The 15,272-nt window shown below is 42.8% G+C and overlaps 1 protein-coding gene across 1 annotated transcript in view; it reads right to left on the bottom strand.

Moving 5' to 3' along the window:
* The window catches only part of LOC119173616 (pancreatic triacylglycerol lipase), a 156,577-nt gene that overhangs the window by 91,350 nt on the left and 49,955 nt on the right, over positions 1 to 15,272 (bottom strand). The window contains exons 3-4 of the mRNA XM_037424419.2: positions 6,850 to 7,066; positions 5,838 to 6,066 (exon numbers count right to left, since the gene is read on the bottom strand). Coding sequence (XP_037280316.1) covers positions 5,838 to 6,066; positions 6,850 to 7,066 — 446 coding nt within the window. The remainder of the gene's footprint in view (positions 1 to 5,837; positions 6,067 to 6,849; positions 7,067 to 15,272) is intronic.

The raw sequence follows: 15,272 nt of genomic DNA, 5'->3' as shown, positions 1-15,272 counted from the left end.
TCAGCAAAAAAGTATACATTAAGGTATTTAAAATGTTCAAGACGGTCGTTCTTCTGACAAGCTGTAGGACGAGTCAAAAGGTTTGCGTTCTCTGGTAAAGCTGAGGAAGTAACAATTTTTCTACATTAAACACATCTTCCATTTCTCACACCACCCTACCACACTGTCAAGATCAAGTTGTTTAGCCCAAATATCGTACATACTGTCTATTGATCTTTAATAAACACAATCAACCGCGTACAACCTCACATTTGATGATAGCGTCTCTGACAAGTCATTATATAGACCAAAAATAGTAAAGGACCCAATACCGAACCCTGTAGCACCCCGAAAGTTACGACGAGGTATCAAAAATACAAACCACTTACTCGGACGGACTGCTTTCTCGAATTTAAATAATCCCTCAACCAACCAAGAACAGATGCAGCCAGAACTAAAAAAAGATAATTTGTGTAATAAACGAGCATGTAGAACAGTTTCAAACACTTTCTGAAGGGCTAGAAATACCAAATTGACTTGATAATTCTTATAATATGAACTGGAAACATCATAAAAAAATTCGCACAGTTCGAGAACCCATGACAGACTAGACTTAAAACCATGCTTAAATGTACAGAACGAATTGTTTCTTTCCAATTACTTTTTATTACCACTGAATATAACGTGTTCAAGGTTTTTTTTTTTTACGACATACACTGGTAAGAAAAATTGGCGGGTAGCTGACAACATTATTTCGGTTTTCAGACTTTGGTACTGGCACATTTGACGGCAGTTTCTGACCTTCAAGCGATTTGGAAAATAAGACGGTTAGAAATGGAACTAGAACACTTGCACACCTCTTCAATACGTGATTATAAATGACATCCGGTCCCGGAGCCGAGTTTGGTTGAAGTCGTTCAAGAACAGTGCACACAGCACTAGCCAAAATATCAATGTCACTCATAGATTCAAATTGCTGGGTTGTCGTATATGGCATTTCGCCTTGGAATGGTCCACAGTTAGCACAGTTGATAAAATTTCACTTTTTGGAACTGTAATACTTTGGCTCTACATATCTTGATGCGGTCATGTGAAAGTGTCAGAATTTTCGAGCTTGTCTGAAAACGCCAGGCCTGCGCGGAAGGCGCATCACAGTCACAGTGAAAGCTAGAAGAGCGGCCTTGTTGTTGTTGTTGTTGTTGTTGTTGTTGTTGTTGTTGTTGTTGCTGTTGTTGTTGTTGTTGTTCTTGTTGTTGTTGTTGTTGTTGTTATCTGCACATGGCTTGTACCCAGTAGAAGGAATTGGCCGATTATGAGCGGCCTTTCAGAGCCTTTTCAAAATACTCATTGGGTAACTACTGCAAGCACACTCGCATGATACCAACTATGGCATTAATACTCAACTTTATCTTAGTAGGCCAGCATTCGCTATGATGATTTTCGTCATTTTTTAGAGAAGCGTGGTATCCACTAAACACTTGCAGGAAATCTTGTGCCAATTGTTCGTGCAGTGGCTGAGGACGATGAGAAGTTATGCCTGAAATGGGTATGTGCCACAGTTGATTGGGGAACAAGAACAAGCTTTTGTGATGGGTTGGGGAATTGGACTACCCACTCATTACGCTATTCGCATTGTGCGATGACTTGTTCTTTCGCTGTTTTAAAGAGCTTTATAAGTCGTATTAATGCGATTTCTTTCCCGACATCAAGCCTGCCTAAGGCAAGTTTCCCATCAAGTTCCAAGTACCAGTGTGGCTCAGTGGCAGAATGCTATGCTGGCAACCAGTGGACCCTGGTTCGAGCCCCCTGTGACATTGGTGCTAGTATTTTTTTCTAATTTCGCCCGATGTGGTGACTGACAACTGCGCGTGACCCGAGTTGTGATCTCATAACAGCTTTTGCTGTAAAAGTTGGCAGCTTTGTCATCCTCATCACTCCCAAGTTTATTGCCATATCTCATCCGATATGCTAGTGTTATAGCAACAGCCAGCCAGTCTCTAAGTTGCTTTTTGTTTTGGCAATGCATTTGTTGCACTAATCAGTTATATCAATGAAATCGCCATGGCACTGAGTATTGTTATAATTGGGGTCAGCTGTATACTTGAGTAGTTTCTTACTGCACAAATTCAAAAGTAGTATGCAAAACATACCGGAACCCAAAATGTTATATACATGAACGATATTGTTATACACACAAATTATAAAGCACATGAACAGCCCTCCCACTTCCTAAATTGCAAAGAGTTGGTTAAGATACGCATTAAAACCAAATACAATATATAGTGATAGTTCCACTAACGCCTGAATGATTATATATTCCATTTTTTTATAAAAAGCAATTGCCTATCATCACGTGCACTGTATGGTTCAATTGTTATTGTTCCCGGCAGTAAATTATTTCATAACACAGCAACAGTAAAACGCAGCATTTGTCACCCAAAGTTTGTTCGACGGAATTGAATGTTTATGTGGTGTTAGTGACGAGTAGGGTCCAAAGTAGCTTGTGTTTCGAGTACAAAGATATCTATAAAAATGCTCAGTTGTTATGAAAATGAAATTCGTCATAACTTGTAACTAGTGAATACTCATAAACTTAGTGAATTGAAACATTATAAAAGCGCTAAATATGTTCTACAGTGTGTGCATAGTAGACGAAATTTGCTATATACGTGAGAGCTTTCTTTTTGCAGTCTATATACTTTGTGTCCGTTGTTGCTACGCTGGCCCCTAACGAAAGTCAATATTTTCCGGAGACAAAAAGAAGAAGTTATAAAGTGTTAGTATGAAAAAAACTGAAAGAAAGTAACGCATTCGCGCAAGTATGCTCACAATTTTTGAAACGTTAGTAATGAAGATAATAATCTGATGGGCCCACGACAATGTGCATTTAAAAATATTTGTAGCCTTTATACTCTTTAGAATCTACAATGGCCACGCTACCTATACCTAGACTATTTTCTGAAGAAATTTGTCTTTATGAGTGAAATACTACCGCTTAATCTTTCGCTGCATTAATGACTACTTATATTGTACTCAACTTGCCCTGTCCCTATCGCTAATTCTTTTAATGAATCATTTTTCAGCAACTCAGTATCGACTGTCACTAACTTGCTTTAGTTGTCTTACTTGCCTCGCTCTTTTTTCTTAAAACCCACGTCACCTTCTGAGGTTCTTTGCACTATAACAAGTTTGAAGACGACAGGATGTAGCCTCGATTCAATTTATTCAGCTAAAATCAAACTTGTTGCTCGTGAGTTATCTTCTGTGCTCTCAGAGCTTATTAACACCGCATTTCGTTCAGGCATGTTTCCTACAATCCTCAAACAAGGAAAAGTAATACCTGTATGCAAAAAGGGAGACCGAAAAGTTTTTTCTAATTATCGCCCTCTAACAATCCTCCCATTCTTTAGTACGGTAATTGAGAAGCTCATTGTGAATCGCCTAATGGACTACCTAACAATATTTAACCGTTTGTCATATAAGCCGTTTGGTTTTCGTGCTAAGTTTTCTACTGAATAAGCACTGATTAAACAAACAGATAGCATAAAACAGTCCATCGATAAGGGGCTCTGGGCAGGGGCGTTATTTATAGATTTAACTAAAGCCTTCGACACTATAAACCACTCTATTTTGTATGCTAAACTTAATTCCTTGGGAATCTGTGGGCCTACTTTAGCCCTTTTACGAAGCTACCTCGCTAACAAAACCCAGGTTGTCAATTATGACGGTGTTTTATCCTCACCAATGATACCTTACCAGGGTGTCCCACAAGGCTCAATTCTGGGACCTCTCATGTTTCTTATCTAGATTAACGACTTACCATCATCACTTAACTCATCTAACTGCACCTTTTATGCTGACGATACTACGATATTTTCTTGTCACAAAGATGTTAACAATCTACTAGCAAAATTAAACACTGTCGTGAAACTTGTTTCATGGTGTAAAAGTAACTTATTGAAAATCAACCCTGTTAAAACAACTTTTATGTTATTTCACTCGTCCCAAAAAAGCGTTACGATTTCACCCGAAATATACATTGATAACTGCGTCATCACCCCATCAAAGTTCACTACTTTTCTAGATGTCACATTAGACCCTCCACTCAAATATAACATTCACGTGAAATCTGTCATCAAGAAGACTGCTTTTGGCATCCGCATACTCGTTTGCACAAGGCATTGTTTTCAGCAACACATTTTAAAATCACTTCACTATGCTTTCATTAACAGTCACCTCACCTACTGCATTTCAACCTGGGCCAATACCTACGCCACACACCTAACATCTCTCATTCACCTTCAGAAAAGAGCAGTCCGGATTATCACACATAGTTCCTACACAGCATCAGCAGCACCCCTCTTTAGCACTCTCGAAATTCTACCGTTCATTTGCACCTTTCAACTCAAACTTGGAATTTTATTATTCAGAAGTAGAGTCGGTGACATTCCCACTGACATACTTCGCCTCACCCATCTCCACAATACTAATAACACACGGTTTTCTGAAAATAGTAACCTTCTGCTTCCAAAAGTAAGCACTAAGTACGGCAAAATGACAGCCTTGTTTTCTGCAATTTCTTTCTGGAGCTTTCCACTATCAATTAATAAATCAAGCCCCTCATTACATTGTTTTCGGCGACATCTAAAACAGTTCTTACTAAAAACATGTGACATGTGAGACCTGCATATATATATATATATATATATATATATATATATATATATGTGTGTGTGTGTGTGTGTGTGTTTAAATACGGTTATATGCATTTATGTGTACGTGTATAGGTTCTGAAGTGACACTGTATACTGTATTAATTAGTGATATGTATGTGTTATGTTAGTCATTTAATCCAGTTAGTTACCTCTTGTTTTACCACTTACATGTAAATATCTTGAACTACCATAAGTTTCAATAATAATTTTCATTACGTTCATATTGTTATATTCGCTTGCTGTTTTTTTCCTTAGCTGCCAATCTTTGTTCTATATTTTTATACATGAATTCACAGGAGGTCCCCCTGACATTTTTTTACTTTGGGACCTTCTTCTGTATTATATCAACTTTTTACTTGCACTGAATTGTACTGAACAAAGCGCCAACCATACAATCGATCAGCTTAAGGTTTTAACGTATTTATAATTAGGTTTTGACATTTATACCTGTCAAGAAAGGCTAATGTCGACCGCATAAGTTATGAATTCAGATTTATCCGTAATCTTGCCAATGTCATTTGCGGAAAGGTTAGTTTAAAAAGTTACCGACCATTAGCCGGTGTTTCTTAAAAATAAACGCAATTTTGCAAGCGCCGTGCTTTAGCATGGGCTACGTTTATTCGTTGCGGCCATTTTGGTGACGTACATTTTTGTCTGTGCGAACTGTGTAATATGATTATTTGATACGATCTTTGTACTCCCTGGTGAACTCTACGCGCTGGCTGCGATACAGATCTCAATATTAAATCACCCGTTTGATTAGCGAATGCGTCCTTCAGACGTGATGGTCGAAAGCTTGCAGGTGATGTCAGACTTTCATTGCGCATTAAAGTAAGTTCAATGAAAATTAGACGCATGGAACATTAATAAAGAGCGAATGAAGCACACTACAGCATGAAGGCAAGCTGAAAGAAACAAAGACCATTAGAGCAACGAATGAATCATGAAAGTAGTGTTTTGATCCCAACTCTTTGTAATTCTCTACCAATTGCGTTCCCTGAATCTCGCAGTATTCTTTCGCGAATATCACGCAAACTATACTGAGGGTGGTCGTTACGCCAGCCACCACTTTGGTGTCTCTTATGTACTCATCGTTAAAATATTGCATCAAATCACATCAGCAGTTGAAGTACCGCTACCCACCGGTGATGCGCGATAGGTTCCTGAGCTCGGCGCCCGCGAAGCCAGCTACGTGGGCGCCCAGGGAGAATCCGACCAGGTGAAAGTCACGTGGTTTCGCCCCGAGGTGGAAGAGCCGCCGCACCACTTGTGCCACCTGGCGTCCCACGAGGCGTGAGTTAGCGGCCGCCTGGACGTAGTTGGGCAGAGTGGCCCCTTTCTCCCAATCCACCACTACGACGTTCACGTCACCCTGCGCATGGCACGTGTCACAGACAGAAAGCTCTCAAGAACGAAACGATAATCTGGGGCACATTTCCACTGTCATTCGCCGTGAACATTCTTAACAAATATAACTTAGCAAAATCTCTCATCACGCTAGTTCGTGCTTTATGATTTGAGAAAATTGAGCAGGTAGCCGAAACAAGAGCAAGGAACGGACAGTTACAAGCACGTCATACTAATAAAGCGTTACACAAAATAGAAGACATGGTTATAACGTGAAAAAAATACGAAAAGACGTGAGAATGTCACCCACCAGGCCGAAACCCTAGCTCCTCGCAATCCGCATATAATGGTTCATGACTACTCAGAGTGTCGCCTTCCAAGAACCCAAGCTCCTAACGCAAAAAGTTGATACAGCGTGTACTAACATAAGGGTGCTGCACTATAGCATTTTCGGTCAACAGTTTTTGTATTTGTATTGATGAAAATACGGCAAAGTCATACATGTGTTTATGAATCACAAAAGAGCTCGGAAACTTAAGCGCTCATCCGCACTTGCTCACATACTGCACAAAAGTGAAAAAAAATAAAGATTACGCTACTCTTGTACATTGCAAGCATGTTCACAAGATGTCGTTGGCAAGTCTACCGGTTGGCCGTATACGGATCATTGCCCAACCCATGAACAATAATGAACACCAGCAGTTGTAATATATAAAAAAGTGATTGTAGATTGGCATGACGGCTTGCGTACATTGTGAAATAATCTTCACATCCACAAATGGAGAGCAATCTAGCGCGTTAAACTTACAGCGACGAGCAACGCGTCCACCATGCGGTGTACCCAGGAGCGCTTGCCACTACTGCCAAAACCATGGATGATGAGCTTGACTGGCTTCGAAGCGTTGAAGGCCGACTCTCCCAAGAGACGTGGCTCCCGGCTTCGGCGAGAGCTCAAGTAGAAACGTGTTCCAATGCTGCCGGGTTTTTCAGGCAAGGCGTTCGGCAGTCCTGAGACAGTGTCCTCTCTGCCCACAGGAAGAGAGAGAGAGAAATGTATGGCGCTAGCTGCGGATAGCCTTTATTCTTCGCTTTCATCAAAAAGAAAGGAAAATAAATTATAATGGAAGGTTTCGAAATGCTGATGTGCGCTGCAGGTAACAATATACTAGACCTTCTGTTAGCCGAGATCCACGAGTGAACACACGTGCTAAAGCGACGTAGCCGTGGCACCTCTGACAGTTTCTCTAGAAAACACACTATCTTGTATGTTGTTACTGGGTAACGAGAACAAAGAACGTTACCAAAAAAATGTGCACGTCGCCACGTGCGGCCGAGCAAGGGCCATTACTATGGCCCTTCCGCATGACAAACATGAACATATATTCAGCGACTCCAGGGCAGCCATCCACGCCTTCAGCGTTGGCACCATGTGCAAGGAAGCCTTTCGCATATTAGAGGGCATAGTCATCACTACCAGCCCTCACACGTGGGTCCCCGCTCACATAAAATGTATACCAGGGCAGGCCCCACAAACCTGAACGAGCTGGTGCAATGCAAGGCGCGAAGTCTCGTTTTCCGCGACCATAGAGAACTCCCCTGCCAGCCAGCAGTTGCAGAGAACAGAGATAACTCGGCCCCTTAAAACAAAATTACACATCATGTTTATCTCGGCAAGATAGACTTTCCCCTTCCTAACAAGAAGTTCAAAAATCAAGCGCAGGCATTGACTTTCAGGCTACTGCAGACGGGTTCGTATGCCAGCCTGGATTTATTGCATAAAATTTTCCTTGATATTTACCCCAATAGCTCCTGCACGCAATGCAATACGTTCTCTATCCTAGACCACGTACTCTGAAATTGCCTCTCATTACCGTGCATGAACGAATCGAATTAAGACATGTCGCTATCCGCTATGAAGATCCTTGATGTCGGGGATCAAGTGTGGGCTGTCCAGGGGCCCCACGATGCGACGGTTGAGCTGGGCCTGGCTGTCCGAACGTGGAAGCGGCCCATTGCACGTTGAGTCGTGCACCGCAGGACTAACAATAAAGTTTCGCATCCGATTATTCACTGACCCATAACGCAATGCTTTACACAGTATATGAACAAATAGTTTGGTCGTAAATTTGATTTAGCTTATGAGCTAAAGAGGGTAAACTATAGAATAAGGAATGTTGAATTTGGTAGAACACTCAATGAATATTCGTGATATAGGTATATACCGTTGCATTAAAAAGTAACGGAAGTTTTTGAATTAGAATCCTGTTCGCAGTTATTGACTTGGAGACCGTCAATTGTCTGCGAAAATGGTTCTGGCGATCATGGTAAGTTGAAATATTAATAAACAGAACCAAGTGGAGACTGAAAGCCAAATTTGTGTACAATGATGAAAAAATTAACATAAGAATATAATACTGCCTAATGCCAATTTTGAGCCCAGTTTCGTCTTGTGGCAATCTAAACTGCATATATTTAAACTTTCGGCTATCAGCAGTGGAAGCAATGTAACATTCGTTTTGTATTTCCACAGAAACTGTCAACAATCAAGAGCTACACACACTACTTAGTGCGGTGCCGTCATTGCGAATCAACCAAAACGCCAGCAGCACCGTTACAGAAGCCAGCCATGGTGAGTGCATGATAGTGGAAAAAAGCGAGGTTAGAGGCAAGTGAGTCATTATAGTGACATAGTACAGAATATTTCATTTTTGTCCTTGTTAGTTGTATCGGTTGCATCGACGACGCAATTCGACAACGGCAACGGCACTCAACGCAGGAGGCCGCGTAAGAGAAGCGCTCTAAATAATTTTTGGTAGAACGCTTCTCAGCCGGCAAACCTGTTCAATATTAGAGCCTTCTATTTCCAATGGCATCAAATATATCAACACTACGACTCGCTTCACTTGCACTTACAGCTGAAGCAGTTAGAAGCTCTCTCAAGTAAAAGCTGAAGTCTGAAGGTAGCTTAGCATGCAAGCGGTCGCGATGCTAAGCTCGATGACACCGTTTAGATTTCCGGCCACTTTTCATTTAGGGCAAAGAACACTAGTGTTGTTACCATTGGGTGCACGCTAAAGAATTCCACGTATGGCAAATTCACCCTGATTTCTCATCTACGACTATACCAAAAAGGGCTGACGATTGGACTAATGGTTTTTGAGTGAGTGGCTCGTACCACGAGTTCACTGATTTGAAGTGGCCAGCAATGTATGCGTTTCAAGTGTTCTTCTGGCAGCGGAGTTGCCTCTTTTTCATCTTTTGCGCGAGAATGATTCCTTTCTTCTACAAGGTGCCTCACCATATTATGGTTTTTGCAGATTAAATTAGTAAAGAAAAGCTTGTGTAACAGTGAACAAATTGTGTTACATTTTTTCAAGAACGTCTATCGAAGAAGTTGCCAATGGCAGTTCAGTTAACATTAAAAACGTAATGCATGTTTGAAAAGTTTTAGTGTTATTTTTCTCACATTCATTAACTCTTTGAGTCACGGCGTCCACATTTGTGAGCACAAGCTTCACTGGGACGTCACAGGCCCCCTGTTTTTAGAGATGGCTTGAAACACAGTGTGCACATTCATGCGAGCATGTTGAGAAGAGAACTAGCCGTTATATAGTCTTATTGTGATCCGTATTGCTCTAGATAACACTTTGTTGTAGACACTGCCTTGTTTTATTATCATTCGACGTGCAGTGGTCTAGGACCAACGTGAAAAGTATGTTTCCCGCGTGCGAAACGAATGCAGCCAAAAAAACAAATTGTGGATGCATTTTGAGGCTACTAGTTAATTCTTTTCATGCAAGTATTTAAGCTGGCTGGTAACATAATACTATATTTCACACTTTTTATCGTAAATAGTGAAACTTGTGCACATTCATTTATTTTCTTTCTTCAAATGTAATACTGAGTGCCCTGAAATTGTGCCACGCGAACTTCCCACGTTTCTCATAATGGCATCATAATGCGCGTCTGAAAGGGTCAAAAATGAGCGTAAGGCTATATAGTTGAACAGTGGCTGTCCCACACAATAAGCATCAATGGAAAAAAGACAAAAGTGACATGTGCATCTTTGTTCAGTAATGCGTGCCCTCCTTGTACAAGTGAAACAGTGTACACTGGCGTAATGTACTCTGTACATAGAGAGAGAGAGAGAGGAATAAAAGGAAGAGACCAAGAGATTAACGATGAATAACTGGTTTGCTACTCTGTACAGGGGTGGGGAAATAAAGGTTGAAATGAGGGTAGCAATAGAGAGATATAAAACAAACAACGAAAAAAATTCACATGCACATAAATGCAGGGCATTCTATTCACAGTTGTTTAGAGTGGCCTGATGAACGCAAAAAGTGATAGAGCGCCTTCACAGCCTTCTTCTGTGACATAAAGTCCTGTCGGTAGCACATGATTGTTTCTTTCGAAAGAATCTGGTTTACCAGTTAGTCTAGTGCATTGCAGAGTGACTGTCTCTGCGAGCAGTATTGAGGGCATTCGCACAAAATATGTCAAGTTGTTTTGTCACTGCCGTAATAGACACATGCAGCAGTGTCGACGATTTCTATGCGGGACGCGTACGCATTACTAAATGCGACACCCAACCATAACCTGATCAGCATTGTTGCATCTCGTCGGTGAAGTTTTGGAGGACTTCGAAGACTGAGGGTTGGGTCTAAGGTACACAATCATGCGTGAGTGAACAGAGACTCGCTTCATCGCGACGTGGTGTGCTCGGGAGCCAGCATGCGGAGTCTCCGTGCAGCGTCAGTTCTGGAGAGCGGAATTGATATTTGATTGCTTTCAGTATGGTCAGAGCGGGTAGCTTAATCGTCCCGTTCAGTTCTGATTGCTATAAAAACAATTGTCGACGCACTACAAGGCAATCCTAGACAAATCCAGAGTGCCTGGGCCTGAAAACTCTGTAACGTTTGTAGGGTTGTTTTGCTTACATTGGTCAATGCTGGTAAGCTGTACCACAGGAAACTGAGAAAAAGTACCCTGTACCGCTGTAACATTGCACTGGGTGACATTTCTCAAGTCTTCACTGCACAAAACTTTAGTAGATTACAGACGTCTATTAACTGTTTTTTCATGTAGGAGACATGATCGCTCCAAGATCTAGCGGTATACAAAACACGGACGGGAAAAAGACTTCGCTCCAAGATTGATTCTTCTCAATTTTGACGCCCAAAAACTTGCGCGATCGAGCGTATGGTGCAGTTGGACCATTCATGCTTATGTTGTACTTATTGATAGGCTTGCGTGTAAAAGCTATGAGGGCGCATTTCTCAGAATAAATTTCCAAGTCTAGATTTCGGAGGTAACGAAATGTTTTGGTGGTGGCTTTTTGAATTCTCGCTTGCTTCTGCAGGCGTGTTACAGCCGATGCCCAAACGCAGATATCATCTGCGCACATTGATAGCCTGACTGTGCTTGGCAGATTTTCAGTGAGAGCAATTAGCGTGAGAGTGAGCAGCACAGGGCTGAGTACGCCACCCTGGGTGATGCCACGGTGACTGTAATGTGCAGAGGTTTGACCGTCTTCAGTGCTCAAAAAGAAGGATCGCATTGACAGATAACTACGTATTTAGTGACACATCCGATCACCTACTCCTACATCTTCGAGAGCGGTGAGGACTGCTTCATGCTTGACGTTTTCATACGCCACTTGACGTCTAAGAACAAAGATGCGCAGAGATGCTTACAGCTTTGCTCGTGTTGAACTTAAGTTACCAAGTCGACTACGTTGTCAATCGATGATCGGCCACGTCGAATTCTCGCCATAGCATCTCGGTAGATGTTTTTGCACTCCAAGTACCACTCCAGGCGTCCCAGGATCTTTCTTTTCATAACTTTGCCTACACAACTCGCCAATATGATCGGACGGTAGGATGATAGCTCCAAGGGTGACTTGCCTGACTTCAGTAGTGGAACTAGACGATTTATCTTCCAGCTTGTTGGGAGCACCCCATCTTGCCAGGATTTGTTGTACAACTCCAAGAGCAGTATTCTCGCGTTTTCACCCAGATGATACAGTACCCTATAGAAAATTCTATCGGGCCCTGCTAGTGCCGACGTGCGTCCACACAAAGCTAGTGCTGATCTGATTTCAACGATGCAAAAAGGCAAATCGGTGCGGGAATCCAGTGTTTGTGGACAGCTTGTCAAAGACACTAGGCTATTGGACACTGCGAGAGGCCCAGATAATCTGGCACAAAAGTCTTCTGCCACGTCAATGCTGCGTCTCTATTCAGAAAGTGCGAGAGCCCTGAATGGTGACCACTGAGTGGGTTTTGCGGAGAGACCTCGTGCCGTCTTCCACAATTGTGACAAAAGTTTGTGTGGGTCAAGCGACTCACAAAAAGCAGTCCAATGGCGTAACTCGAGTTTATTTATACGGCGCTAAATCTTTTTCTGTATACATCGAGCGATCCGTAAGTATTCCACTGCCTCCATGCGTCGGTATCATCGTTCAGCACGCCGCCATCGGATTACTTGAAGTCATTCTAACTTGATGCCAAAATTCGTTACTCTTGAAGAGCGTGTGATAGTACACAAAGTGCCGTGTATTGTGCTTTTCATAATCTTTATTAAGTCAAGGGATCTGCTTGCTTGTCATTGCTCTTCCATGCGAAACTGAAAGTTAAACCAGTCCACATTTTGGGCGCTATCGCGTATGTTAGCATAGGATAATCTTTGAATATTGACGTAAGAGGGAATGTGGTCACTTCCATGCGTGTATGCATCTGAAAACCACTCAGCATGCCTGACGAGGCATTGTGAAATAAAGGCCAGGTCACGACAGCTGCTGTACTTTGAACTACGCAGAAACGTAGGACTGGTGTCATTTAGCTAGAAGATTTTGTTGTCGGGGGTGAAAAGCACCAACTATCTCCCGTTACCATAGGTCTTCGAACTTGCCCAGATTGTATGATGAGCTTAAAGTCGCCAAATATTATGCATGGGTGAGTAGTTGCTGACAGGATACCTTGTCACCTTATATGTTCGAAACGGTTTGACGGAGAGAGGTAGGCACCCACAACTGCGACGGTAAGTCTCCTCTTCACTTTTATACATAAATACTGATTTTCATCGTGAGGTGACACCGGCTGATGAATTTAGGCGAGGTCGCGGCGAATAAACCTGAGAACTCTGCCATTGTTCGCAGTTGTAGATGACATGAATAACTCATAACAAGAAAGTCTGATATCGATCGGCAAATATGGCTGACAGAATACAATGAGGAACTTATTGGTGTACACGAACCGACGGAAATCGGCGATGCGTGGTCTCAGTCCTCAGGCTTTCCAATAAAGGGTCGCTGCCTTTCGGACCTCTTCCCTGAAAGACAGTGGCTGGTGAGCCACTATTTACTCAGGTTCTGTGAGTATTGTACTCAAATTGCCCAGTATTTATAGTGCGCTTCTTGCTAACGTTGTGTACATGATGCTTAACAACAAGCAAATGACGCTCTAGAAAACTAGCACTCTCCTGCAACCTCATGAGCTTGCGATACTGAACACAAAAACAAAGTAACTTTCTCCGTGGCGCAGATAAACTGCACCAGACCGTGATTGTGCGTTTCAAACTGCACTTGGCGCCTTATGACGGCTTTGCGGCTAATTTTAGGGCTGCGTAAAACAGAATCATATCGTACTGGGCACTTCACTATTTACTTGCAGTAGACATTCCAGGATATTTTCAATGACAAATTCACACGCGCAAATACACTACTTTCCTAGAGGCGTGGTCATGGCACGGTTAAAGTGTTGCACTGGGCGTTGCTTAGCAACCTCTCGATAGAGCCGCGCCTAGCTTAGCCACACAGCGCTTAGCCTCTCGTAGCTTCGCCCAGCTCGTATGGGTGGGAAAGCAAAGTTAGGTTAAGGAAGAGTGTTATGAGGGTAAAAAAAAATGAGAAAAAGGGAGAATTTTGTTAAGAATAGCCTATAGACGTATAAATATGGTGTAAGAAAGTAGTGGGAAAGTGATGGTCGGGGGCATAAAAACAAACATGGCTGTTGCCTCTTTTTAGGGATTGGTATAACAAGAATGTGAAACGTGTCATCGGGGAGGTAAATGAGCAATCGTCGTGTATTGTTTCCCTGCAAGGGCGAAGGAATGAATGGTACAGCAACAAATTGCAGCGTCACGTGAAGAATGGCTGGCCGCTCAAAGCTTGTCGCGCACAAACTATGTGGTTCTTAAAAAGCCACTCACTAGGTTTCGCAATTTTGCGCTGACAAGCGCAATGCGTAGACGAGGCGTTAATGATCACGTCTGCCAAAATTTGCAACGCTACACGCCGCGGAAATGGGTCAAATTTCAAGATGAACGCTGCTCCCCCTCCACTCTGCTGGCGCACGCCTAGAAATTGAGTGCATGACGTGGGCGTATGAATGGCCCTACGTATGAATGGCCCTACGTACATGTTGTCAACAGTATACCACGTGTCACGGCAAAAATTATTTAACTCAAAATGCGTAGTTTATTTATTTGTTGCTTTAAGAGATTATTAAAACATGAAATAAATAATGAGACGCAGTAAAAAGTGTGGGCGTTTTTCTATCATTTTTTTTACTGTGAAATGCTACGAGATGTGGGGCTTATGTGCCAGCGTTTCGCATGCGTTCGTGTCCCCACGGTCAGCGCATTGAGCAGACGACCGCCGTGGAACGCTCCTACGCGTTCACGCACTCATTGTGCTCATCTACTCTACCACCAGCATTTCCAAACCAGCGTTTCCAAACCAGCGTTTCCAAACAATCCCGCAGAAACAGGCAGAAAACCACAAAATAACGCTTGTCAACAAAACAACGCTGCTCGCGTGCTCGGCGGTTGGACTTGTTCGGGCACGTCATGCCCACGTCACCTCATGATCGGCTGCTGGAGAGGGTGGGAGGAGATTTGGCTTGCGAAGGCTACGCGGAGGAGCGGCTAGGGTTTCGAGCTCGCCTCTTCTCATCCATGTTTCGCGCCACTTCAAAACAAAAAATGGCAGCATGTCCACCGAGTGAATAATGGAGAGTGGGGCAAAGCATCTGTCCGTCCATTCGTTCTTGCTTCCGTCTATCCATGCATACGTCTGTGTAGCCGCCCGTGCGTCCATCCGCCCGTCGGTGCGTGCGTCTGTTCGTGTGTCCACCCGTCCATCTGTGCGTTCGTCCCTGCGTTCGTCTCGCATCTCCACCATCTCGCATCTTTTCATGATATATTCCTCATATAGAAGCACCGCCATCC

Source organism: Rhipicephalus microplus, chromosome 5, assembly GCF_043290135.1.
Source record: "Rhipicephalus microplus isolate Deutch F79 chromosome 5, USDA_Rmic, whole genome shotgun sequence".
In the NCBI taxonomy this organism is placed as follows: Eukaryota; Metazoa; Arthropoda; class Arachnida; order Ixodida; family Ixodidae; genus Rhipicephalus; species Rhipicephalus microplus.
Note: the sequence above shows the minus strand (reverse complement) of the source record. Positions and strands in the feature narration are given on the sequence as shown.